This window comes from Talpa europaea (genome assembly GCF_964194135.1).
Source record: "Talpa europaea genome assembly, chromosome: 1".
NCBI classification, from domain to species: Eukaryota; Metazoa; Chordata; class Mammalia; order Eulipotyphla; family Talpidae; genus Talpa; species Talpa europaea.
The window spans coordinates 108,542,686-108,569,090 of record NC_140073.1 but is presented as its reverse complement, the minus strand read 5'-3'; the positions used below and the strand labels follow the sequence as shown (position 1 = coordinate 108,569,090).

The 26,405-nt window shown below is 40.8% G+C and overlaps 1 protein-coding gene across 1 annotated transcript in view; it reads right to left on the bottom strand.

The window, feature by feature from the left end:
* Positions 1 to 26,405, bottom strand: part of MYO3B (myosin IIIB) — a gene marked incomplete at its 3' end in the record, with an annotated part of 364,997 nt that overhangs the window by 326,326 nt on the left and 12,266 nt on the right. Inside the window, exons 5-6 of the mRNA XM_084258155.1 lie at positions 25,822 to 25,898; positions 7,709 to 7,854 (exon numbers count right to left, since the gene is read on the bottom strand). Of these exons, the coding sequence (XP_084114281.1) occupies positions 7,709 to 7,854; positions 25,822 to 25,898 (223 nt within the window). The remainder of the gene's footprint in view (positions 1 to 7,708; positions 7,855 to 25,821; positions 25,899 to 26,405) is intronic.

Below are 26,405 nucleotides of genomic sequence, written 5' to 3'. Positions count from 1 at the left end.
CCTGATTGGAACACTTTACATTCATTATGTGTTCAAACAACTCTATGAAATGGATACTATTCATCTCTCCATTTTACAATGGAGGAAACTGAGAAACAGAGACATTTAGTAACTTGGTCGAGCTGGAGCTGGTGTTGGAACACAAGAGAGCAGACTATAGAACAGAATATATTGCTAATGGCCCAATTTCGTACCCCTTCTGGAATCTATGCTTAGAACAAATGTCAGGTAGAACCAACTTGAAAAAAGCCCTGGCTAGCCTATTGGAAGATGAGAAACACATAAAGTAGACCAAGTCATCCGGGCCATTGCCATAGGTAGACCCCAGTCAAATCCCCAGCAACTGAAATCAAGATTCACAGAACCCAGAGGTTCTTGAGGATAAAAAGTGATTGCTGTTTTAAGCAACTAAGTTTGTTATGAACCAGTAGATAACTGATGCAAATACCCATGCTTGACTACAACATTATGTTTTCTTTCTGATGATATTAGCTATGCTATGATTCTCCAGGAATGGAGAATTCCAGCTGCAAAAAGTCTTCTTCCAGGCTATCACCTTATCTTTATCCTCCCATGAAGGCCATTTATAATTATTCCTCACCTTTATTACATAGTTTTTTCTGGAGTCAAGAGGAAAGGAGGGTGCCTCAAAGCCTTTGGTTTCTTTGCCCATCCACTTTGTTCATCTCCCTATCATTTAGGAGCCTTGGTAGAATTAGCCCAAGTGAATGCTACCAAAATAATGAAATCTGAGTAATGAGGAAGAAAGTAATGAGGAAAGAAAGATAAGTCAGCACCGTGCACTCTGGCCACGCCCTTCTCTGGGATGGACTTCTTACTCAACACTGACAGGGACTAGCAGTCACTGAAGGTGTGTTCCTGCTTTGCTCCTGATTCCCAAATGAAACTTTGCAAAGCTGAACTCTCCCTACCTGCCAGGATTCAGGGGGACAGCAAGCTGTACCTCCACAGGAACTAACGGCTCCAGCTGTTCAACTCAAATTACAAAAGAGTCTGGAAATATGTTCCACAGAGTGGAGGCCTTCTGGGGCATTTCTGCCAGCTGCCTCCAGCTATGAGTTCCCAAAGAAAGGGAGAGGATGACCACGGGGAGAGGAGGGCTCCTGCAAGGCTCCAGAGTGATAGGGGCCACAATCATTAAACATGGTTCTAGAAATCGCTCAAGGAAAGAAAAAGAGTCATAAGAGACTACTGTTTTTCTGTTGGAGTATTTCAAAACCTTTTTTTTCTACTAGGCGCTCAATAAATGCTAAATGATGCTAATTCTTCTAGCTCTTCTTGCTTTATGAGTGAAGCTGGGATTGTGAAGGTTTATTGCTCCAAAGGCCAATAGCTTAGTGACCTGGGTTGGTGAAGAGAAACCAAAATTCCCCAGGGCAAATCCTGCCTTACTGTGCCATTAAACACCCATCCCCCTCGCTCATTACACTTCTGCAACAATAGTCTAGTTTTAATTTCTTCTCCTTGTATTTCACAGCCCTAAGGGAAAATGTCCTGTGACAATTCTGTAATAGTAAGACAATTACTGGTGACTCAGGACTCCCTGCTGCCTCTGCATCCTTTGGCAGCTGAGGATCAGGCTTCCCATGTAGGAACAATTTGGTTTGTGAATTAGGAAAGTCAGAATAAAAGAAATCTTTACCTTTAAAAAGTGATTGAAATTAAATAAAAATCTGGCCCCAGGATTCCTTTTCAAAATGAGTCATTTGTAGCCACTGAATCCCTGAGGAGGCCTTTCACATAAATTCACAGATGTTTCAGGGGGTGGGGGGGGGTGACTTACCCTCTCCCTAGCCCCGCCACGCACATCATCCAGGTAAACCAAGAATATCCTTTTTGATTTCTCCTTACTCCTCTCTTTTAACTACCCATTTCACCTATCCCAATGAATAGGGAAGCAACAGTAAAATGATGTTCTCCTTGGAAGAAAATATACTGTCATTTATCTTTGCAACTCAAGTGTTCAAGTTAGAGTCAACAAAATTAAAGATGTCCTAATGCAAGGGCACCCACATTACCAAATCCCTTATTTCAAAGGGATTTGTTTCAAAGCACTTTTGTAAATGAGTAGTTTAGAACTTGGAAAGCATTTTTTTTCAAAAAAAAAAGTTTGTTTTTTGTTTCAAAGCATTTGTTTCAAAGCACTTTTGTAAATGAGTAGTTTAGAACTTGGAAAGCATTTTTTTTTTCCATAAGCATAAAGTTTAGATACAGGCTAAGTCCTCAGACTCCACTATAAAAGTCTAGTTAGACACGAGGGTCTAATAATGCATCCAAAGTGAAAAATTTATGTGTTGTATCGCCTCCTCCTAAATAACCATTTAAAACATTGTTTCCATGAAAAAATTACATTCCAACTCAGAATGCCAGAAACAGATTTCCATTTACCCCAGAACCAAAGCAAGCATTTCCTACAGAAAAAAATAGTAAGAAAGCAAGAAGAGGAGATACTGGTTATACCAGAAATAGCCTTGATGTGAATAGCTGCAAATTTTGCAAGGAGGTATGGACGGCAAGAAATTTCTGGGCACCAGTAATGATAACCTGAAGTGCCTCTCTACTTTTATATAATACATGTTCTATAATTCTTTAGTTCAAACACTTGTCTTAAGTGTTCTAAATTAGGAACTAAAGGCAGGTATTGGAAGGGATGGTTGGAGAAGAGAAGAATTTATGATTTTGGGGTCATAAATCAAACGAGTAGAGGAGGGATGCTCACCTATGATGTCAGTCTTGATTTCCATTCTTTAATTCCTTCCTTGACACAATCATCAACCCTAATAAAATTCTAAGTTTTATTTTTACAATGTCAATTTAAAATTGGGAACAAGGAGTGATGATGGATTGTAAGTTTATTAAATACTGGGATGCCCTCTATATTTCTAAGTACTCTAGTCATAGCTCCTCAGTAAATAAATACAATTTAAGTAAGGGCTTTCTATTTTCTATGTAACAGTAAATCCCCTAGGGATTTCCTTCCTGAGCTCCCAGTTTTTTCCTCTAGAAAAAGATGTTGTGATAGTATCTACTTCACAGGTTATTGTGAGGATGTAACACAGTTATATTTGTGAAATGGCACTGTGCTGTCATGTCGTTAGTACTTGATAGATGTTAGCTATAATCATTTCTCCATCATCATTTAGCTGGTTGTCTTCTATTTTGCCCCAAATTAGTTTCTCAGAGAATCTGGGAAACATAAAAGTTGCTTGGTGTAATGGTTTGAATTGTGACCCCCTCAATAGATATGTGCACTTGGAATCTAAGAAAATAATGTCTCTTGGAACAGGGTCTTTGCGAATGTAATTAAGGCAAGGGTCTCAAGATGAAATTATCCTACATTAGGATGGGCCCTAAATTCAATGACAAGTATTCTTATTAGATAAGACAGAAAAGAAAACTGAGGGGAAAGAGAGAAAAATCAGATGATGTGCACCTCCCTGATGGCTCAAGGGTTAAAGTCTCAGCACTATCAAGCTATCGCCAGCCACTGCAACATGAGTTCGATCCCCGGCCAGGGAGTTACCCACATGGCGCAGCAGACCTCTCCTGACTTGCCTGCTGCTCCCCTTAGCAGTGTATTTCAGTAAGTCTGCCTACCCTGCTCCCCACTCTGTCTCTGGTGAATCCTCTCACCCTCCTACCCGCAGTACCTCTGGCCTACACCCCAGTTCTTGTATGCATAAATAGATAAAAAAAATAAACCTTTAAAAAAGAAAGAAAAGTAAAATGAAAATGGAGATAGAGATTTGAATTTTGCTGCCACAAGAAAAAAAAAAAACAAGGAACACCAGAAGCCACTAAAAAGTGGAAGAGGTGAGGAAGGATTCTCTTCTATGGCCTTCAGAAGGAATATGGCTCTGCAAACATCTTGATTTTGGATTTCTGGTTTCCAGAACCGTGAGAGAAGAAATTACTGTTGCTTTGAGCCACCAAATTTGTTGTGACATCCCTAGGAAAGTAATATAGTTGGGTACAGTTTAGAATAACCTAAATCTGGTAAGGAAAACAAGCCTAAATGTGAGTTGGTGATTATCACGAGTTCTCCTTTTCTTGAATCATCTACTGCAAGAAACTTCTCTTTAAGAAGGGAAAAATCACTAGCTTCAGGGACTGGAATGTTCAGGCTGTTGTGTTCCATCCATTTCCTGCCAAGGACATTTCTGCTGGGAATTTTGAAACCTTTCTGCATTTTTCCACAAGGAATGAAGTAGAAGCTTTCAATGTGCACAAAGACACTGGATAGAGTCACCCACTTTCTTGTCCCAAATAAATGGGCAGGTGACATGGCTTTCAGTCTCTGTTCAATCAACATACCCTGGGCCTCCCCGGTGGCACAGCAGTTGAGCGCTAGGTTGTGAGGCTGCCCGCAGCCTCTGCAGCGCCGGTTCGATTCCTGGCTGCAGGGCAAGGGTCCCACATGGCGCACAGACCTCTCCTGCAGCCCGTTGCTCCCCTCAGCAGTGTACTTTGTCAGTCTGCCTGCTCTGCTCTCCCCTCTGGCCTTGGTGAATTCTCTCACCCTCCAGCGCTTCTGACTGTACCCAGTACTTGTATAAATAAATCAATCTTTTAAAAAATAAAATAAAAAAGTAAACATACCCTCACTGGACACTACCACCTTCGCCTGTCAGTAGATCATTAGCCAAAGACTCCAAGCTAAGGCAAGAAACCTGATTGCCAAAAGACCAACATGATAATATATTTCTCCTAACTCAATGGGTTCTTCCAATTATACCTATGAAATAGATCTCCCTTTAATTGAAACAATATATCCAGTTTGTCTGCAGGATCCTTCTAAGATTCTTGAATTTTAAAGGAGTCCAGTGTTGAACCCAATGACTGATGCACAGAGAAATGGTTTTCATTCTTTTTCTTCCTCCTAAGTCCTGGGAAAAAATAGCAGTAACAGAACAGCAACCATCAGAGAGGAGTGACGTTTTTGGAGCAAAGGCATCAGACAAGATGACACATGCTGACAGGTTCAGCAAATAGTGGATGCTCTGCCAATCAGCAGATAATTTCCTTGTGTTAGCAATATAAGAAAGATTGCAAGTCACACAGCATTTCAAAGACAGGTCATGATTACTCCATGCGTCATCTTCTAATGTGAAGGTCAAGGCAAAGGCGAAGGTGGGTGGAGGCAGAGAGAGGAAGAGCAAGGAGAGCTATGTGCAGGCAAGTCAACCACATTCAGGCAGGTTCTATTTAATACTTCCTGACAGTGCCCAGGGACCCTATATAAATACCTGTCTTGTTGACATCTGAGGCACTCACCTCACATGTAAGCAACACTTCAGTAATTCACAAATCCTTTGTAATTCATGAAAGTCTCTTCTTCACTGACTTCCCTTACTTGGGTATTTAACTTAATTTATTTTTAGTAAGGTGAAGATTATAGGGAAGAGGCAAGTAAGAAATGTCAGACGAGGAAGTCACTCATGGTGTTCTGGATTCCAGAGCAATCTGAAATGAACTTCATTGGAGTGCTAAAAACATTCATTTGCAAATGGAAGGGGGGGGGGATTCTGAAACCACTGGATTTTTTCCCATTATTTATCATTTGCTTTTTTCCATTAGGTAAGGAAATGCTGAGAAAGACAGAAAGACACAGAGACACAGAGAGAACGCACTCCTTGAAACACACAGGTTAAAAAAAAACCTTAATACCTATTTAAAATGTGTAAATGCTTAATTTTTCAACTCTGAGGAAAGGATACATTTTAGCACTTAAAATTAAGATAGCGCACGCATACAAGTTTGGTTAATCTCTAGGCTTCATGTGAGAACTGCAGGATAATTTTTAAGTAAATAACTTTAGTGAGTATAATATAAACCAACATTATCTTCCCCAGTTTTGGGAAGAAAAAACTGTACTGTATACGCAAGTATGCTACATTTCTTTATAAAACCTCCATCTTCCCTGCTTAGGAATGTCAAGTAGGCAGGGTTAAGACAGTGATGACGGCAAGAGTTGAGCACACAGAATCGCACTGAGGATCTGCTGACCGATTATTGTTGTCATTCCTTAGTTCAATCAAGCTGCAAGGGAGCCAAGAGATGGTAAAAGGGCAGGAGGTTCCACTAGGAAGAAGGAACAAAGCTCCTACTTATGTTGGGAAAGATTCCTTGTTACCCCTAATGTCCTTTTTTTTTAAAAAAATCCCTGCTCCTAGGTTCACCCTGTCCTAAAGCAGCAGTGGGGGGCTTAGTTATTTGTGTTTCAGATCTGGAAGCATTTCTCCAAATAGACAGTGTAAGGGAAGAAGAGCATAGCGATTATTAGAGAGTAGAGGCTTGTTTGGGCGCAGAAGCAAGCTAAAAGGAATCATGAGATAGTGTTTATTTAAATAGACAGAGACACCGTCTATTTAAACACACACTCCCCTCCTTAGCTGCCTCACACTCATCAGTCTATGAAATTTTTGAACAGGTGGTCTGCATACAGCACATAATTTTTAAAAAGAAATGCGTATCTTGCTAATTGCCTACTAACCTCAATTCTGATATTTGGAGATTAATGTAGCCACAATAAATAAATAAAAAGTAAACCAAATGTGTAAAAAAAAATCAGGCACGCACACATTTCAAACACCATATTCTGACATATTGCTATATATAATGTTGTTTGGGGAATCCTGTGTTCTATACATCGCTTTTGAACATTCACCAGATTTTTAATTTAAAAAGTCAGGAGCTTTGTTTGCTTCTCTAATCACCATAACCTGTTTTTGTGCTTTGGAAAAAGCAAAAAACTAATGCTGACTTGGATGGAAAACCGGCTTTTCTGTTTTACAGAACAGTAGTGGGTGGTAGTTCACATCTGGATTAGGTATGAAATGATAACATTATGATGATGAACGCGGGGAGTCTCATCTGCATATAAATAGACCTAATCAGAAATGCTAATTGCAATCAAGAAGAAAATTTTAAAGGCTGTGATAGCTGAGTGATTGTGCAGATAACGAAAGGTTAACACTATTGTTAAAGTGGTTAAAGAACTCCCGGCAGACCTAACGCAGTCTTTTTGAAAGAGCAATGTGGAAGATACAAATCTTGCAACCTGGCAGGATTAAACTCCCTGGTAGCCTCCTTTTCTGAACCAGAACCCTGAGTTGGCCGAATTTTGATGAAAGACAAACCACCAAGCTTCCTGTAGACACCTCTATTGACGCATACTATAGAAAATATGCTATCATCTAATTGTCCTTCAAACAGACTGCTTTCAGCACAATTTACCATTAAGAATAAAATTTAGAGATGAAGAGCAAGTCGACGGATATAATATTTTTTTTGATGCTTTTTAGTACTGACCTGAGTGGATACAAAAAATTTTTTTTTGTCCTCAAAATTTCTCAGATACTCAAGAAAGAATCCAACTAGAAAAAAATGACCAGATATTATTATGTAGTTAAAAACAAAAGACCATTATTTAGAAAGATAATCCAAAATCGAATTTTTAGCCTTCTTGTGCAATGCCCAAAAAACGAACATCTCAGAAAAATTGAGAGTACTTCAGGACTACCTCTCCCCACCCGACTCCACTTCCTTTCTTTCTCAAAAAGAAATATGTTTTGCAGTCAGGCTTTCTCGGGTTTGGAGAGAAATTGTTTAGGAGCTATTTATTATCCCTCTAATGAGCCGCTTTGATGAGGAACTAATGAGCCAAGAGCGCCATCTTGTGTCCTACCTTGGAATCTTAAAGAGCGTTTTCACGGGATGCATGTCAAAGAGGGGAGGGTCTCCATCCCCCAATTCGATAGCTGTAATCCCCAATGACCAGACGTCACAGCGCACGTCATAGGAAGAGTCATACTGCTGCTCACAAGCAATGACCTAGTAGACAAAAGCAGGATACATCAATCAACCCCATTGCCACCTCAAATGTCCTAAAGGCCTTGGCTGATCTTAGGCCCCTTCTCAGTCACTTGGCTGCGTTGATACTGAATTCCAATGATAATAAGATGTGAATTTTCTAGACCGTATTTGTGTGTAATTGATTTATCATCTGATGTAGTTATAGTTGCTGGATCCAACAGAGAGGAACAGTTTTTCTCTAAGATGCTTGTTTCCTACATAAATCCCCAGGAGTGTAGCCAATTGAGCAGAAAGGTGTTGAAAGTTGTGGTTAACATAAAATAGGAACCACGCCTACCACTCCCTTTTTCTAAGAACACCTGCCTTCTCTTCAAACTTTGTATTTCAGCAGCAGCTGTCACTTCTGTTATTGATCTAGCTGCATAGAAGAGCAGCAGAACCAAAAAATATCCCTGGGCTTGGCTTGGAGTCAGACTGGAGAAGTCCCTCCCTTTAGGTTCTGGTGGGGTGGCTATCACATGGGGCTGGGGAAAGGAGTGGGGCAGAGTGTATGGAAGGATCAGGTGCTCCCATATGACCTGAAATCTGCCTCCTCAACCAAGGATATCCCATGGCCATTGTCAAGGGGGAACATTGAGAGTCTAATGATATAGTGATATATTGATCAATCACCTCACAGATGTGTGAGGTAGAGAAGCAACATTGCTGGTGAACAAAGGGCTGGGGTGACAGGGCCACCCACCCTCTTAAGCCATCAGGTCTTTGGCTTTGATATTGAGTGAGATGGGCCAACTGGCCTTGGGGAGTGACAGATGTGGGGGCCATGTTAGCAGGAGCACTGGCTGTTGCACTGAGGATGCATTAAAATAGTAAAAGAAGCCAAAATAGTTTAAGAAATAAAAGAAGCCAAAATAGTTTAAAATGCTGCTGTAGGAATTCAGTGAGTCAGTAGAAGTAATCCAATTCTGATTATATAAATTTGAAGGTGGCGACAACTGGATTTGCTGAATGGGGCTTATACGAAAATCCCATTTTTGACCTGAGCAATTCCAGAATGGAATTGGTATTTAATGAGATGGGGAAGACTATAGGAGAAGCAGATCTAGCTTGAAAAGCAGATCTGGAAAGCCCCATTTGGACATATTATGTCTGAGGTGCCTGTGAGACTTCCAAATGAGGACGATCATTTGAGCCCAGTAACCTCGTACCAGACTTCTGACCTAGAGAACTGTGAGGGGATAATTGTATGTTGTTTTAAGCCATTATATGTGTGGTATTGCCAGGACAGTGACAGAAAGCTAGTACACCTGCTTTCTGTCAGACCAGATAATTGGACTTGCAAGGACGGGCAAACATACTGGTCACCTCAACTGAGACCTCAAACTCTTTTTCTGACAATTGCCCTCAGCCCTTCTCTTTTGGTGTCTGAATTAAAGAACATTTTCCATGTACCTGCATCCTTGGCCCGATCCCAGCCCCATTCTCTGGATAGAATACCTTGTTGTATACTCAGTACATTATTCTCAAGCATGCATTCAAACTAAAGTTCAAGTAATTCTAATTTTCAGAAGTAGAGGTCATTTCATTGTCCCCAAAGACCTCACTTTCATCCCCCCAATCAGGTGAGAAACGATACTATTTTTTAAAGATCTCCAGAGAAAGCTATTCAACACCTTCCCTTTCAGAAATGACATTTTCAAACATGTGGGGAAAACATAATTTTAGACCTATCAATCAGCAAACAGTTCACTACTCACATATTCCTATGAGAGAAACAAGACTCTCATTCCCCAACAAGAGCTACAGCCAAATGAAATTTAAAACAAACCTATAATTAAATGACAAACCATGAATATACTATAAATTTCCTAAGACAAAGTACATTAGAATGTCCAATAAATGATATGGACTCCAAACGCTTGGCATATTTGCGGGACATCACTTCTCATTAAGTAACAGAAAGTGTCGACTACTTGTAATTCACAACTTCAGGAAAGAAATTCAAATCAACTTCTAGCCACCTTGGATGAGCTGTAGAAGACAATAAGGCAAACTCCAAGAATCACCCAAATATAGGAATGGAAATATCCTAATGTTTCTCTAGTGCTGTCATAAAATATTCCAAACATTTATCTGGCTTCAACTTCTCTTTATAGACAAATCAGTCTGATTAACAAAATTATTCTCTGGTCAAATTCTCTTCCCCAAATTCAGCTTGTAAAGTGACAAGGAAATTTTTTAGGCTCAGTCTTCCAAAGAATTTTACAGAAAATTACTCTAGGAAAATAGCTCACAAAGTATTACCGAGTACTCACTAGCCAGAGATGGCACTAATCCCGAGGAAGAGAAAGACAAATGCACACTTACTTTAATCCTCGTAATCATTCTGTAAGGTTGGTGCTATTATCACACATTCTGTAGGTGTGAAAACTGAGTTAAATATCTTATCTAAAGTTCACAGCTAGTCATTGCCAGGGCCAGATTTTGAACACAGAAGAAGGAGAGCTAAGTAAACAAATCAATACAATGTGATACGTGCTCTATATAGCACAGGTTATGTTAAAAGAACAGTGGAATTATCAGCTTTTGCGATCATATTTTCACTAAACTGCCATGTGTTTTAAAGGTTTTGTCATCTAAACTCCATCTTCTCAGAGGGAGTCCCTGGCACAGATGGTACCTCTCTTTCAGGACTGATCGGAACCAGAAGCAAACAACTCTTTATGTTACTTACAAGTGTGGCAGAATTTAAAGAAGCACTCTGGAGAATGCATCCCAATGGAAGGTCAACACCTCCTGGAACTGGATTCTCTATCAATCCAACACCAAAGCCTGCAACTATTTCTTTAGACGAAAAAGTAATCCCATTCTTCTTAGCTCAGCATTCTCCTTGTCTCTTGGTAAAATAAAGCCGAGTTTATGGGTGGTCCATTGGGCTTTGATTCCCTTGCCCCCAGGAAAAGGTGACACCACAAAGAGCTCTCTGAATCAGTTGTTACCGTGTTCCGCAAAGAAAAGGAGAGTAGCAATGACAAGCAAGTGCACTGCTCTAGAACCAGGTTTCCCAGGTTCTAGAAATCATATTAAATGCATAAAGAGAAGTGGATTGAAATATTGACAAAGGCTCCAGACCTCAAACGCCATCGCCTGTCCTCCCACACCCTTGCCACCCACCTCTACTGCCCCAAGGAGGACACTAGCCCAAGTCAAGTATATACTCTCCTTTATCTTAAGCCTTTGTTTCCCTCACAGGAGTGTAACTGATGTAGCTGGCAGCGGAATGGGGAGGACAAAATGGGTTTGGTGTGGGGATGGTGGTGGAGAGAGAAGGATTGGGGGGAAGGCTAGGGAAAAGGACACCCCCAGCAAGACTGACATTTTGATCCTGGGTGACCGGGAGAATGTTTTGTCATTTGCAAGACAGGGAAGTCAGGAGGAAAAGTCAGTTTGGTAGGCACTATAACAAGTTCAAGCTGGGTCTGAGCTCTTCCCCTAGCAGGTTGCAGAAAAATCACTTATGTTCTCAGAACATAAGTTTTTTAATCTATAAAATGGCAAAGTGGGAATAAATGGTGTCTTCTATCCCTTCCAGCTTTAAAAGTCTATGACTTCACAATTTTTAAATAAGTGATTTTGGGTCACATCACCCGAACTAGAGGCTAACCTCTGCATGCAAATTAGCTAGAGCCAACAAGATTATTCTGTGTGACCTGGATGGGGAGAACCTTGAGGAGATTTTATTGCCAATAATTTGTAGAAAGTCATAAGGTCTATGAAAAGATGTTTGCTATGATAATGCCTCCGTTAAGGAAGATAAGCTTCAGTGACAGAGCAATTGTTTGGATGCTGGCTAATGGAGCATGTCCAGCTTCCTACCTTGAAATGTGAACTTACGCCTTTTCTAGTACACTTTTCTAGAGTACACTGCTGCTTATTTTAAGAAAAGAAAAAACACTAATTCTTGGATTACTTGTCATATCTATGCACTAGCAGCCTTAGTGCCCAGTGCCAAAAGCTTTTACCCAGAGGTAGGCCTGAAAGTCCTAACTATTGGTCATTACTACCTTGGCATCCAAAAACTTTTCTGGAAGGAACTAAGGTCAAGAAATAAGTTTTCACTAATGGTTTCACTCTACTGGTATTTGGAGCAAAGATTAACAGTCAAATTTCTTTGATGGGTAGGGCAATTCTCTTTAGTATACTCTGGCTAACAAATTCCAAAGTTCCATACGCTCTACATCTGTCCCAGTCACTCTTTCCTGCCCCACAGAGGATGTGTCTCCTACTTCAGGAGTCCACAGGATGCAACTGTACCCTAACTTAATTACAATTGCTTTGACACATATCTCCTGGTCTACCCGGGGGCCTGGTCAACTGAGTTTTATTGAGGATGGCTGAGAAAAACCAACTGTCACTAACTCTTGAGTATGGAAAGACTTGCACCTTGGCTGGTGTGGGAAAATCCCAAAGCCAGGCATCTTCATTTTTGCTGTGCCGACCCCCTCACTGCATAACCTTAACAAATTATTTAATCTACCTGCACCTGTTTTTCTCATGCAATCTGAGCAATCCCTTTTTCATGTAGAGCTAAACTCAGCTCTAAAGGAGTCAAGGCAAATAGACCTTCTCTGAGTATTGCTTATGACAGTGCTGGTATTTCAGCTTTTTGCATGGCACAAAATGGTGATCATAGCTGTCATTGGGTCATTACCGCATGGGTAATAACCATTTTATTTGCTAACTTCTGTATACCTTTTTGTATTTTCTAAAATATCTACAGGGATTCATGAATTATGTGCATAGTAAAGAAGAGCAAATAGTGTGGGTTTCTTTTAGCTTTATAATGTAAATAAGTATTGAAAAGTTTGTTTTAATTTTCAAAGGTGGCATCCAAAAACTTTTCTGGAAGGAACAAAGGTGAAGAAATAAGGACCTAAGGTCAAAAATACTCTGGAAGCAGGGTATTTGGAGCAAAGATTAACAGTCAACTTTCTTTGATGGCTAGGGCAATTCTCTTTAGTATACTAAAGAGAATTTAGTATACTAAATACCCTGCTTCCAGGGTATTTTTGACGATGGGATTATTTTCATCAACAAGTTGGTATTTTGGTTATGAAATAAGGTTCTCATGACATTAATACAAGAAGAGCAAAGGAAATCCCTTTCCAACTATTTTAAGCACTTTCTGGGGCCATCATGATGATCCCATGAACAGCTCATAATTACAATATCATTTTGATCTCAACCAACAGTAGGGCTTACTGATAAAGCTCCCAATATAAAGATCCACCCTCTACTTCTTGCAGAATGACTTGGGTTATAAGAATCTGAAAAAAGCAATCAATCCTCATCTCAAGTTCTTCATCATCGGAAAGGAACATTTGTGTTAGACTGGATATAAAGGGGTTAAAAAAAACAGTCACCATATGAGTTTGTGGACATTCCAACAAACCATTTTTCAAATTATATTTCAAAGAGTTTCTAGATTGAAATCTCTTTCAAAAATGTGGTTTTGACCAATACTTTTAAGCAAGTGTTACTGTGGCACCAGCTACCGTAAGGAAAAATGTCTTGTTCTTATAAAAAAATTTCTCAAACTTAAAAAAATAACATGTTTTTTAGACTATTTTAAAATGTCATTAAAAACACAATTAGGTTTACCCTTTATGTTCTAATTTTCCACTTTACTAGAATCAATTGTGTGATCCAAAATTATAAGCAAAGGTTGAGATTAAAATTTCACTCAAGTACACAGGCAAAATGCTGTTATCTCAAGAGCTAAATTCAGTTCTAAAGGAGTCAAGGCAAATAGACCTAAAGCTATTAATCCTTGGCTGACCTTGAGGCCACAAATGCAGTCAATAGACTGGCAAATAAGATGAGTTCAGAAAGAGGAAGGCAAATAGGATTCTTAATTTTGTTTACACAATTCATGCAACATAATTGATAAATTCTATTGATCATAAAGATTTTTAAAATAGAACTTCTCTGGAATTGAAAATCATAAATATTCCAGGGAAATATTTTTCATCAGTTCTACATACACACATTTTAAAGAGTTACAAGCTGAGATAGTAAATAAAAAAGTGCAGTCTTTCCCTTTTGGTGAAATATAACATTCAGGGAAGTTGAATATGACATTTGTTCCAGTTTTTTTGACAAAGAAGATATGGCCTAAAAAATGAAATTGATAGGGGTGTAGGTTTTTAAATTCTTTTATAAAACTCAACTTAAACCTAGGCTTGAGTTTATAGTTTGCATACTGAGAAATTACCAGAAATAATTTAATCATACTGCTATGAAATTCAGAAAAATCTCTAGTTAAAAATCTGATGTTTTACAAGCCTTTTCTCGGGATTGTAACACTCACTTAAGCTTTTATAGAAATAAAGCAAAGTTCAAATTAACAACAGATCCTGCTTGCACAATACAAGCTTCCCACTGAGGCTAGCAAAGGAAGTCGGACTGGGGTGCAAACACTGTTGTTAGCACTCAAATTTCTGAAGCCCTGGGAATATGTCATATATCTTTATTTACGTGAAGCCCTATTCTCAGACTTATGACCAACACCCACAGAGCTATCCTGTGAGTCAGTGTGCCCAAATTTCTGTGTCCCTAGTACTAAAATGGCTCTGGAGGACCACATTTGTTTGGAGACCCAGGTTAAGCCCATTGCCTTCCTTGCCTCAGCAGCTCCCCACACCAGAGGCAGATGCTGGGAGAGATCTTAGGATTCATTAATTCAACCCCTCTCTTTCACAAAAGAAGAAATTGAGGTGCCAGAGGTGGGGGGGGGTGGCTTGAAGTTACACAGTTGGTTCATATAACCAACAGGAGCAAACCCCTCATGGTTCCCACTATCCTTCTGAGTGAGGAATCTCCTGGGAGTTCTTACAATACAGAGGATGCTGGGCCACTGCCAAAGAGATTTCATGTTCCTTAAACCACAGCCACAGTAACTTCCATGCCAAGAGCATGTAGCATACTCTCTATTTAAGCAGATGGGTTTGTCACCTCTCACTTCTGTCTCCTCACTCTCTTCTGGTCCCTTTCCTTTGTGAGTAGGTGTGTTACTTCTACCAGAACACAACTAAGGAAAGAGGAAGTGCAACAGGGTGGTCCCCAGGAAAGGGGGAGGTTCCCTGCCCCACCCAAGGGAGGGTGGAGCTGAGCAGGAAGAGGAGAAGCAGAAGAAGGGACTGAGGAAGGAAGCAGGATGGAGCCAGAAGGAGCCCTGGAGGAGGCATATGGAACCTAGAGACACGTGAAGAAACTGTGCTTGTCTTTTGGTCGTGGACTGGGTGACACAGATGTGGGTGAGACCCGTGGGGAGGTGACAATGGCAGCTTTTATCTTGATGTTGATTTTGCTCTTTTCCTTCCGGGCTTGTCTGGTTGTTTGTGACCCTTTTCTGTGGGTCCCCACTGGAAGATGCTTTAGACTTGTAGCAGGCTTTGGGGCCTTGTTCTGGGCCAATCCCATTTGGATGGACTTTTACCCACGAGGGGACGGGTAACTCTGGATGCTTCATTTAGAAACTAGACTAGAAACTATAACAGGGTGGTCCCCAGGAAAGGGGGAGGTTCCCTGCCCCACCCAAGGGAGGGTGGAGCTGAGCAGGAAGAAGAGAAGCTGAAGAAGAGACTGAGGAAGGAAGCAGGATGGAGCCAGGAGACCTGGAGGAGGCGCATGGAGCCTAGAGACACGTGAAGAAACTGCACTTGTCTTTTGGTCGTGGACTGGGTGACACAGATGTGGGTGAGACCCGTGGGGAGGTGACAATGGCAGCTTTTATCTGGATGTTGATTTTGCTCTTTTCCTTCCGGGCTTGTCTGGTTGTTTGTGACCCTTTTCTGTGGGTCCCCACTGGAAGATGCTTTAGACTTGTGGCAGGCTTTGGGGCCTTGCTCTGGGCCAGTCCCATTTGGATGGACTTTTACCCACGAGGGGACGGGTAACTTTGGGAGCTTCACTTAGAAACTAGACTCTTTGCCTTACCTGTATTGTTTCCTAGTTTTATTAAAGTTCCTTCCCATTAAAGTCTCCTATGTTTTGTGTTGATGCGGCGGATGGCAGAACCCATTTAGAATGGGCAGGTTTGCGGGGCTTGGGCTACCCCTCTCCCTGTCCTATAACAAAACTAGAAACTAGACTCTTTGCCTTACCTGTGTTGTTTCCTAGTTTTATTAAAGTTCCTTCCCATTAAAGTCTCCTATGTTTTGTGTTGATGCGGCGGATGGCAGAACCCATGTAGAATGGGCAGGTTTGCGGGGTTTGGGCTGCCCCTCTCCCTGTCCTATAACAGAAGGAGCTCTACAAGTCAGTTCATTTTACAGCTTCTTAGATCAAGTACTACTACTCAGATGAGGAAACAGATTCAGAAAGATTAAAAAACTTGCCTAAAGTCACGTAGCTGGTTGGCAACAGAAACAAAGTACAAGCCCACAATAAGAAAATAATGAGAAAAAATAAACAGCTTTCTCCCCCACAAATGCATCTAAAAAATAAGAGGAGACACAAATCCATCAGAATATCTGAATGTTCATGCTGGGGCATATCCCATCATCTGCAAGCAGCCTCGGATTCTCTCCTCTCCTCCCTCAGGGTGGTATCACAACCTGAGAATGTCCACATTCCTAATGAACTTATGCCCTTTAACTTGGGAAAGTTAAAAGTGTGGGGGGAAACTGAAATAGAGCACCATAAATACTACTTTCCCCACACACACTTGCAACCACTTTACCCCCAACCCAAGGCTTCTTTGGGGTCCCACTTCTAGTGCTGACTGCTCAACTCCCTTTGTTTCCTAGTAACAGGTCCATGACTATCAGATATGGGTGTAAATTCCCTTTCATGGGGTGGCGTCCCCATGCCCTGGGCAGGGTAGCAGAGACACTGATGGGAGAGTTGCCACCAGGTAACTTGGGACTCAGAACTCAAGAAGAGCCAAGATCAGTTGTGACATTCCTCCAGCAAATCTTTCAATCCCTGTGGCAACAGTATATAGGTTCTTCTTTGGTGGATGAAGAAATAACAGATGCCTTGACCTTTCTCAGCTCCCCAGGAAGGGGCAAAAGATCAGCCTAGAAAGTTCAAATGCACATAGAAGCCATTACTTTGACACGTCTTGTTTAGCACAGAGGGAGGAGAAGGCCTCTGCTCTAGGACTCATGTGCTTTGCACATCTGGGATTTGAGGGCCTTGAGTGGGGTCCTATATTTAGACCCACCAGGAGGAGGGTGATGACATGTCACCACCACCTCCAGAGCCAGCCTCCCTCCTCCACACTGACATATGACATGATGACTCAACTTCCCCACAGCACTCTAACTGAGAAGGGAGCCATCCCTGGAGCTGAGGTTAAATGCTGGAGCTGCACCCAGTCATGTCATCCTTGTCCTAGGTCCTTCATCCACCAGAGCCCCAAGTGCCTGCCTCATTCTTCAATGTCCTCAAAGGCAGCACCAGGCAAGGTCAGTCCCAGAACAAGATAAGAGGGAATCCCTCTGCTTCTTAGAGACTGACACAGGAGTCTGGCTTTAGAATCTCAGTGAGTATTTGGAGGAAGATGCACTGGTCTTTTTGGCCCATCATCTAAGATTCTGAGCCCCCTCTTTGAATCTCCTAAACAGCCAAAGTCTGTTCTCCACAGTGAAATGACTGGCAGATGGGATCCCAAGAATCCCCAATCTTTTAAAACAAAGTCATGTAAAAGTGACCCAAAAGGTCTTGCCATTGTCATCACTTCACCCTTATTGGGACTGGGGGAGATACTGCCTTTATTATCTGAAGAACACCAGAGACACGGGATGTGAGAGCTGGTAGAGGCTTTTCCCTGAAAACTGTAAGCATTTTCTGAAAAATAGAAGGGAGCTTGAAGGCAGAGACTCCTCAAGTCAATTTCCTCTTACAGATGAAAACAGGCTAGGGAGGGGTTGTGATGGGGGTAATATACACCCACACTTTTAAAAGCACTAATTACATAACTACTTCACCAAACACTTCAGGCATATTATTTCATATCATCCTTTGAAACAGGTTTTCCCTCTTTTAACTTTTGTCTCTCTTATTAATCAGAGATATTCAGTAACTTACTGGAGGTCTGTAGATAAATTGGCTTATATAGATATCTAAGATTTGTTCCCAGATATATTTGATTTCAGAATTTGTGCTCTTAGCTATTCTACCAAAACTGAAATCATATCAAAATAACTAACTACAATCACTTTTTTATTTTTTTAAAGATTTATTTATTTATGCATACAAGAACTGGGGTATAGGCCAGAGATGCAGGGGTGAGAGGATTCACACCAGAGACAGAGTGGGGAACAGAACAGGCAGATTGACTGTAATATACTGCTGAGGGGAGCAGCGGGTGAGACAGAAGAGGTCTGCTGCACCTACAATCACTTATTTAAATGAGTGGCAGAGCTAAAAGTAAAATCCAAATCTCCTAAATTCTATTCTAAAGAACTTTGTTATTTTGCTTTTCCAGATCCTTCCATCAGGTACTAACTACATTGATTTCCAGTGTAATGTTGAAATATTGTATTTTTTCCTGCCTAACATATTAGGCAGGATCATTCTATCTAGTACATTGATGGTCACACTAAACAGTTTTCTATAGTATAATGGTTAAGAGATTTTGAAACCAAATATTTGGTTTGGTGCAAATCATGATTTGCAGCTACTTTCTTGATTTATGTATTTTATCTAAAATAGAGGACTCATAATAGCACTTACTTCATGAGGTTGTTGTGAAGATTGTAAATGAATTAATTCTTATAAAGCACTTAGTGCCTGGGACGTAGTAAGCATTCAATAATGTTAAATCTTTTTTGGGAACCAAACCATTAGCTAGAATTTAGGGAACAAAATGGTAATAATGGCAATAATAATACTTCAGCTCTGTACTGTTTATGGCTTACCATTTATGGCTTTCTCAGTCCTTCAACACAAAATATCTCATTTGTCATCTCTAGTCCTGGCAGTGGCAAAGGAAAAAGCATTATCATATAATTTAGGTGGGAATGGTATAATTAATGAAGGCAAGAGTGGTTGCAAAAAGCCTGCAATATTTCTGCATTGGTGTAAGCTGGTTGTTATGGCAACCATCCCCTGTCAAGGACCCTTTGCCAGACAGAGAGAGAGCCCATTTTTGGAGCCGTCACAGCACATCTGTTTCTCTGCTCAGCTGATTAGCTCTTGTTTGCAACAACAAGCAGATGGAAATAAAAAGGAAAAAATTCTAAAAAGAAGCAAATGTTTATTTTATCCACAAGTCTGCTGTCTAATCCAAAAACAGACCTTTGGCTGTTTTAGGAAAAAGCCAAGTAAACTGGATCTGTAATACATGAACTGTTACTCACATTGGTGGGATTGCAAAGTGTAGTCAACCTATAAATTAGAGGTGAGAGGTCCTTCATGCGCGTCTTTTAAAATGATGTGACTCGCACTCCAATTTCAGAGTACTCCACCACATCTCTGCAAATCTTTGTTGTGTGGGCTGTCCCCATTAACTGACACACATGTCCCACACCAAATATCTTGTCTGAACACTCTAAAGTGAAAGGGTACAAGAATGGTGGGCTAGCAAACCTGAATTCTGGGGTCCCAAGTCTGTTCTGAAATAGCACAGAGAGAATCTTCTCCTGCCTTAGTATTTTCTTCGGTAAATATAATTTGTACCCCATATCCTCTAAGGAGTCAAACTGTTGCAATATTAGCTAATTATGTGAATTTGGGTACTATATCTTATACTTCACGGAGCCTCACATTCTTCAGTTGCAAAATGGAGAAAATATCGGCTATATAGAGCTATTGTGAGAATGAAATAAAATGTCTTAAAAAACCACCTATCATAGTCCCTGGTGCATTAGCAGGTCCTCACTAAGTAAAAGTTCCCTTCTCACCATATACGTGCTTAGGAGGCACAGTATTCAAACTCTGATCATCAACTGGCTGGAGCATTGGAGCTGGTCCTTGAGGTTCCCTGCTTTTACCAAAAGTTACCCTCTAGAGTTGCCAGGTCACTAGAAAGTCTGAATATTCCAAGGGAGCACTCTGGTGGCCAAGGGAGCAATCAAGGGGCTCTGAACAGTAGCCATTTACCATCCAGAATGTAAACATTTTAATATTTCAACAGCCATACCAGTGCATTATTTTAACATAATCTACAGATGTCCTCAATAAAAACTTTGACAACTCTGATTCCTTTTCTTGCTTTATTTCTTTATAAGCATTCAGTTTAATTCTTCTCCATGTGTGATGGTGGGAAAAGTAGGTTAAAGGTCAACTGTCCTCACCCCATGCCATCACCATAAATAGACATAAATTAGGCTTGTATGGCCTTTTTTTTTTAATAAACTAGTATATCACTGGTATGTGTATAATGCAAATACTGACTGAGCAATACCAATACGGACCACAAAACAATGGGTTGTATTGGAAATTCCCTAGTTCTGTGAATCTTAACATAGAGTCCAGTCACTGTCACTCACCTAACACTTCAGGTCTCTGGGCCCTTGGTCTGATAGAGTCTTGGGTTCCTTATCTTTATAGTTAATCAATGTGATCATGCCTAATTGGCATTTCACAGGTAGGTGTGAGCAACTTAAAAAATGTTTGACTTCTGGGTCTCCCTGGTGGCGCAAAGGGTTAAGCACTGCACTATAAAGCAATCCGCAGCCTCTGCAGCACGAGTTCAATCCCCGGCCGGGCAGGGAGCAACCCACATGGCACAGCAGACCTCTCCTGTCTCGCCCGCTGCTCCCCTCAGCAGTGTATTTCAGTCAGTCTGCCTGTTCTGTTCCCCACTCTGTCTCTGATGGGTCCTCTCACCTGACACCCACCCCCACATCTCTGGCCTGTACCCCAGCTCTTGTATGCATAAATAAATAAATCTTTTTAAAAAATTTAACTTCTATGTAATGTTGTACTATTATTCATGTTATGTATTATAAGAAATTGGCTTTCAGGAGACAGTAGAGGAGAAAACAGACAACATGGCTAATGGGAAGACTGTGTTTAAAAAAATACATATATATGACTAAGGTACAGCCTACAAACCAGGCAGGGAGACCAGAGTCTCAGTGCAAACAGAAGGTTGAGGGTTATGTTGTGACATTGGTCAAACATCTCAGGAGATCATCAGAAATGCTTGAGCAGAGAGCAGATAGGAAAAAACAAAATGCTGAAGCTGTTGAGAGCCCATGTGGTGCGGCAATTTGATAGCTTCATATATCCAGAAAGAACTATGTAACTATGTTTGCTTCATATACCGGAAGGGAGGGGAGGGGAAGAGAGAAAAAGGAGAGAGGGTGGAGGGGGGGGGAGGTGAGAGAGAAACAAGCAGGCAAAGCAAAGCTTCTCTAAACAAAACTAGTATCTATAACATGCAGATCTACAGATTCCAAATGACTGGCTAATTACCTAGGAAACGTGACTTATTTACCACAGAGGAGGGGTGCTAAATATTTGGAGGGTTTTTATGGATGAAATGTGTTCTTCAAGAACAGACATGTTGAAGTGCTAACCCCCCAGGACCTCAGAATATCAACTTATTTGGAACTGGGATAGTTGCAGATATACTGAGTTGAGTTTAGATGAAGTCATACTGGAACAGGGTGGGCCCCCAGTCCACTGCAACTGGTGTCCTTATAAGAAGACAGTTATGTAGAGACATAGAGGAAGAACCCCCATGTGACTCCGATGGCAAAGATTGGACATACACAGCTCTAAGTCAAAGAATGCCAAAGAATGCCAAAGACTGGCAGTAAATTGCCAGCAGCTAGAGGTGGCAAAAAAAAGCCTCTTCTAGAGGCCTCAGAAGGAGCCATGGCCCTGACAAATCTCAGTTTTCAACATCTACCCTCCAGAAGTGTGAGATAATAATTTTCTTTTGTTTTGAACTACCCTTTTGTGTTACTATGTTATGGCAGTACTAGAAAGCTAATACTAGTTAGTGGTATTGGAGGATGTGGTTTTGATCCCAGGACAGGAACAGAACCCACTTATAAGAGCAGCCCTATGGGAGTGAAGGGGGACATCAGTTTGAACTGTCCCATGGGTGCTGGTGGCTGTTGGACTCCTGGAGCCATGGTTGTCCCTCAGCTGTTCATAGGCAGTATTGACATAAAGGTCCCTAAGTCAGTCACTGAACAAGAATGCCATGTAGTTTGCAGCAGTAACATCCAGGGAAATTTAAGGGCCTCCCTGGTGGCGCAGCAGGTTGAGCACCGTGCTCTGAAGCTGTCTGCAGCCTCTACAGCGCCGGTTCGATTCCCGGCCAGCCAGGGAGATTCCCACATGGCGTGGCAGATCTCTCCTGCCTTGCCCAGTGTTCCCCTCAGCAGTATCTTCGGTCCTTCTGCCTTTTCTGCTCCTCACTCTGTCTCTGGTGAATTCTCTCACCCTCCCATGCCTCTGATCTGTACCCCAGTTCTTGTATAAATAAAAATAAATCTTTTTTAAAAATCCAGGGAAATTTAAGAACCTGGATTTTTTATGGCTTTCCCTAACTGCTAACCAGCAAATGCTGGAATCACCGATCTCTGCACTTACACTAGAAAATTAATTTCCTATTGTTTAAGTCATTTTGCTCAGGGTGATTTGCTAAAGACATAGGCTTTTCTTTCCTTCTTAAAATAATCTTCCCTGAGTCATAATATGCTACTGAAAAACTGTAAAAATTGTACTACTCTTGACTTTCATTGCCTTACTGTGCCAGCAATATCTCCCCAGTAGCAATATTTCAAAGTAATATGGGTACCCTCTAGAATTTTTCTTCTTCTACATTGCTGAATGTATGCTATTTTTACCTAGTATAGTCCATTTTCATAGTGTCCAAATACAGCAGTGAGAGGAAATAAGTGGGGAGTGTTGACAAAATGAGAGTGAATTCACGCTGCAGCTTTGAGCTGCCCCAGTGAACTGTGCATTTGGACTGCGTGTCAACATTTGATTGTGGTATGGTCACATTCCATTAGCTACCTAGTTTGTAGTATAGCTTATTTAAATTAAATATTGCAGTAACTCAACCTGGGGAAATATAAATGGGGAAAGAATAATTTGCTTCAATTTCTCAAAAATAAAATAGGATCAAGAATCTTTCAGCTATATTTTCAGAGTAAAAGCACAGGTTGCCTGTGATGGTTTTATTCTATTGGCAAAGGGATTGCCTGCACTGCTGTCATATTTAATCTAAATGTCACTTATTCACACCAACAGAAGTAAAAGCATATTCGGATCAATATAGGATGCAGGCCATCATTGGAAGACAATGTTATCTGAACCATTGCTGATTGCACTTTACAGACTGCTTTTGCCCCAAAGCATTGCTCACAGGGGAGAGTATAAATGTTTCTTGAATGAATTGACAAATGGATGACTGTTCCTGTGGATAGTCTTACAGAGGATTATGGCGTGATAGGAGGCTTTGTTTGAAAAAATAATTCTCCATTTAGAAAATAAAAATGTGAGGATGGTATAGGCCTGAGTCCTAAGAACTGCAATGGACACAATCCCACATTCTGAAAGATTATTTGAGGCATGTATGAAGAAGATACTTATTCCTGAAAGGCACTGACAAGGTCTCACAGAGTAATCTGTCTACTCCTCAATTTATCCACTACAGCAGGCAGGATGAGATGCTGACTTTACCCTGTCAATAAGGGAAGCAATTCCAGGTAATCTGGGCAACAGAAGCTTATTACACATCACTAAGATGTTGCTTATAGTAACTCTCCACATATTTCATTGAACTCAGCTGAAATTGAAAAGCCACCAACCTCATAAGAAGTATACAAAGTCAAGGGCTGTCTTCTTTTAATTACATTTTGCAATTCTGAAAACATTGGCTTGCTCTAGATTACAACAGGGACTGTTATAGTCCACATTATGCCTACCCAAGCATGAACTGAGTGGCCTTACTTACATTTTCATTTAAGAACAGATATATCAAAAACTACAGAGAAAAATCGGCTAACACAGAGAGTTGTGAAGCCCTTCTCAGACTACCCACCAAATTCACCTTCTCCTCTGGCTCTTGACCAGCAGATACATATTTGAGTACCTACTCTGCACAAAGCACTGCGCAAAGACCTAGACATCTCAAGTCCTTGCCAGAGCTCAGGCTCTAGTTAGGAAACCTGCTTGCTAGCAATTGCAAAGGAAAGGCCATGGTGCATTAGTATCTGGAGTAAAGGCTACAATGGAGACTTAAGGATAGGACTTTCAACTTCAGCCAGAGATTAGGGACGGTTTCCAAGGGGGGGTGCATTTGAGCTGAGAATTGAAGATGGAGGAGGAATTTTCCAAATCTCTGAGAGTCCCTCTAGAGGATATAACAGCATATAGAAGAGTTTAAAAGAATAATATATCAGGATGGACTGGGAATGTTATTTACTACATTTACTACTCTAGAGGTACTTCTGTGGAATAAATATGGAACCTGAGATGAGGCTGGACAGGTAGCTATGAAGGGCTTTGTTCACTAACCAAAGGATTTTGACTTTGTCCTGCAGTGTTTCTCTAAGTGGGTTTCACAAAGTCCCAATAACAGTATGTTTATGTTTTTGATTCAATGATAATTTTGTCATTATTAATAATGATAATAGGATAAGTAGTGAAATATATTCCAGGTCATCTGGAAGACCTTTTGCCACGCAATTTCAATTTCCATATTTATGTTTATTTTTAAGGTGACATCAAGCCAACAGAAATGTACCATTTGGAGGCTAACAGAGATGCTCTTTGAATAGAGACCACCCGAGTTGAAACAGTAAAATGGCAGGAGAACCGAGTCGCCACATGATAGGTGGTAGTAACTATGACAAAGTAACTAGAAATAACTGTGCTATGTGTTCGGAAACACACTCAGTTGCAAATAACAAATGAGTTTCAAAAAATAATGGCATTTGTCTCATTATAGTTGCTCACTTGAATGTTACTGGCTTTGTAGTTTTTTCATACTTTTTTTCCTTTTGGTTTTATTGATCTATAAATATAAGTGATAAGGAGTTAACTAGTTTCATTTAAAAAGAAAAACAATTTAAACATTTAAGATTTAGGTAAACACTGGAATCTGTAAGATTTTTCTATTTCCCCTAAATGTGTCTATCCATTACCCAAGCATGAAAAAGTGGGCCATCGACAATGAGGAGCCACTACAGAAATCTGAGTAGTTGGTGTAAACAAATTAGGAGAGTACCTTGGCAGTCACAAGGAGGAAGGATAGCTGTGGGGACAGACTGGAGATGTAAAGATCTCTGAGACAATGACTACAGGAGGCCTCTTATTAAAAGAACCCTTTTGCTTAATCCCAGAGAGTTGCTCTCTGGCATGGGCTAGGGTACTGCAGAATGAAATGCTAACCTGAAAACAAAGTGTACTCATTGGTGTTCCAGGGTATGCCTTATCTAGCTGAAAGTTCTCCCCAAACTTCTACATGCATCATTTCCCAGATGATGTGATGAAATGATACCAAAATTAAATTGGAACCAAATCCCAAGTTTACCAGAGAGCCAGCAAAGTACATAAGAGAAGCTGCTATGTAGCTGATAAGAAAAAAACAACCAAAGCTACAGTGTATAGTTCTATAGGCCAGTTGGAGCTGAAATCTGTCTCTTCACCAAGGCATGTGTCACTGGGGCTACATCTCTCCAGGGGAGTTGACTTCTCATTCATTTACACAAAGCCTGAATGTTGCCAAGTCACGGCCCTTACAGAGGGCTCCATCTTAGGCGGGGAGAGGGGGGACAGTTTTTTCTAACTCCATGGAGGTACACTATGATCTAGTTCTGCCTTAATCCTGCTTTCCTGATTAAATCTCATCATTCTTATCACTCACCAAGCCAGAACTTAGTTCAATAAGGATAAAAGATTTTCTTCTTCCTGAAAAATTGGTGAAACATATGCCTTTCCCATAAAAAAGTACAGTATCTAGGTGCTCAACAAACACAAAGAAATAAATGCCCCCCTGCCTACCTCAGGGGCCATCCAGAACGGGGTGCCAACAGATGTGTTTCTCCGTAGACGTGTGCTGGTAAGTTGAGCAGAGACCCCTATGAGAAAAGGGTGTTGAATTTCAGGAGTGAGCAGTGGATGCGGCTAGGCCAGAAGTTAGCAAACTTTTTCCATAATGGGTCAGATAGTAAATATTGTTGGCTTTGTGGGCTACATGGTCTCTGTTCACAAGTACTTAACTGCTGTTGCAGCATGAAAGCAGCCGTAGACAACACAGAAACAAGTGTAGCTGTGTTTCCATAAAATTTTATTTACGGAAGAATGTAGTTTTCATGTCACAAAATATTGTCCTTTTGATTTTTTTCCCCACCACTTAAGTTTTTAAAACCATTCTTAGCTCACAGGTCTACAAAAACAGGAGGTAGGTCAGACTCAGCAGACAGGCTATACTTTGCTAACCATTCCCTGGGCAGGAACATTTATCATCCCATCTAAATCAGGTGATATTTTTTCCTAATTAACATTCCAGTCTGTATTGTTGCAAAATGGAAGCAAAAGACAAACATCAACAACATCAACCCCAAATCTCTTTCTATTATACTTCC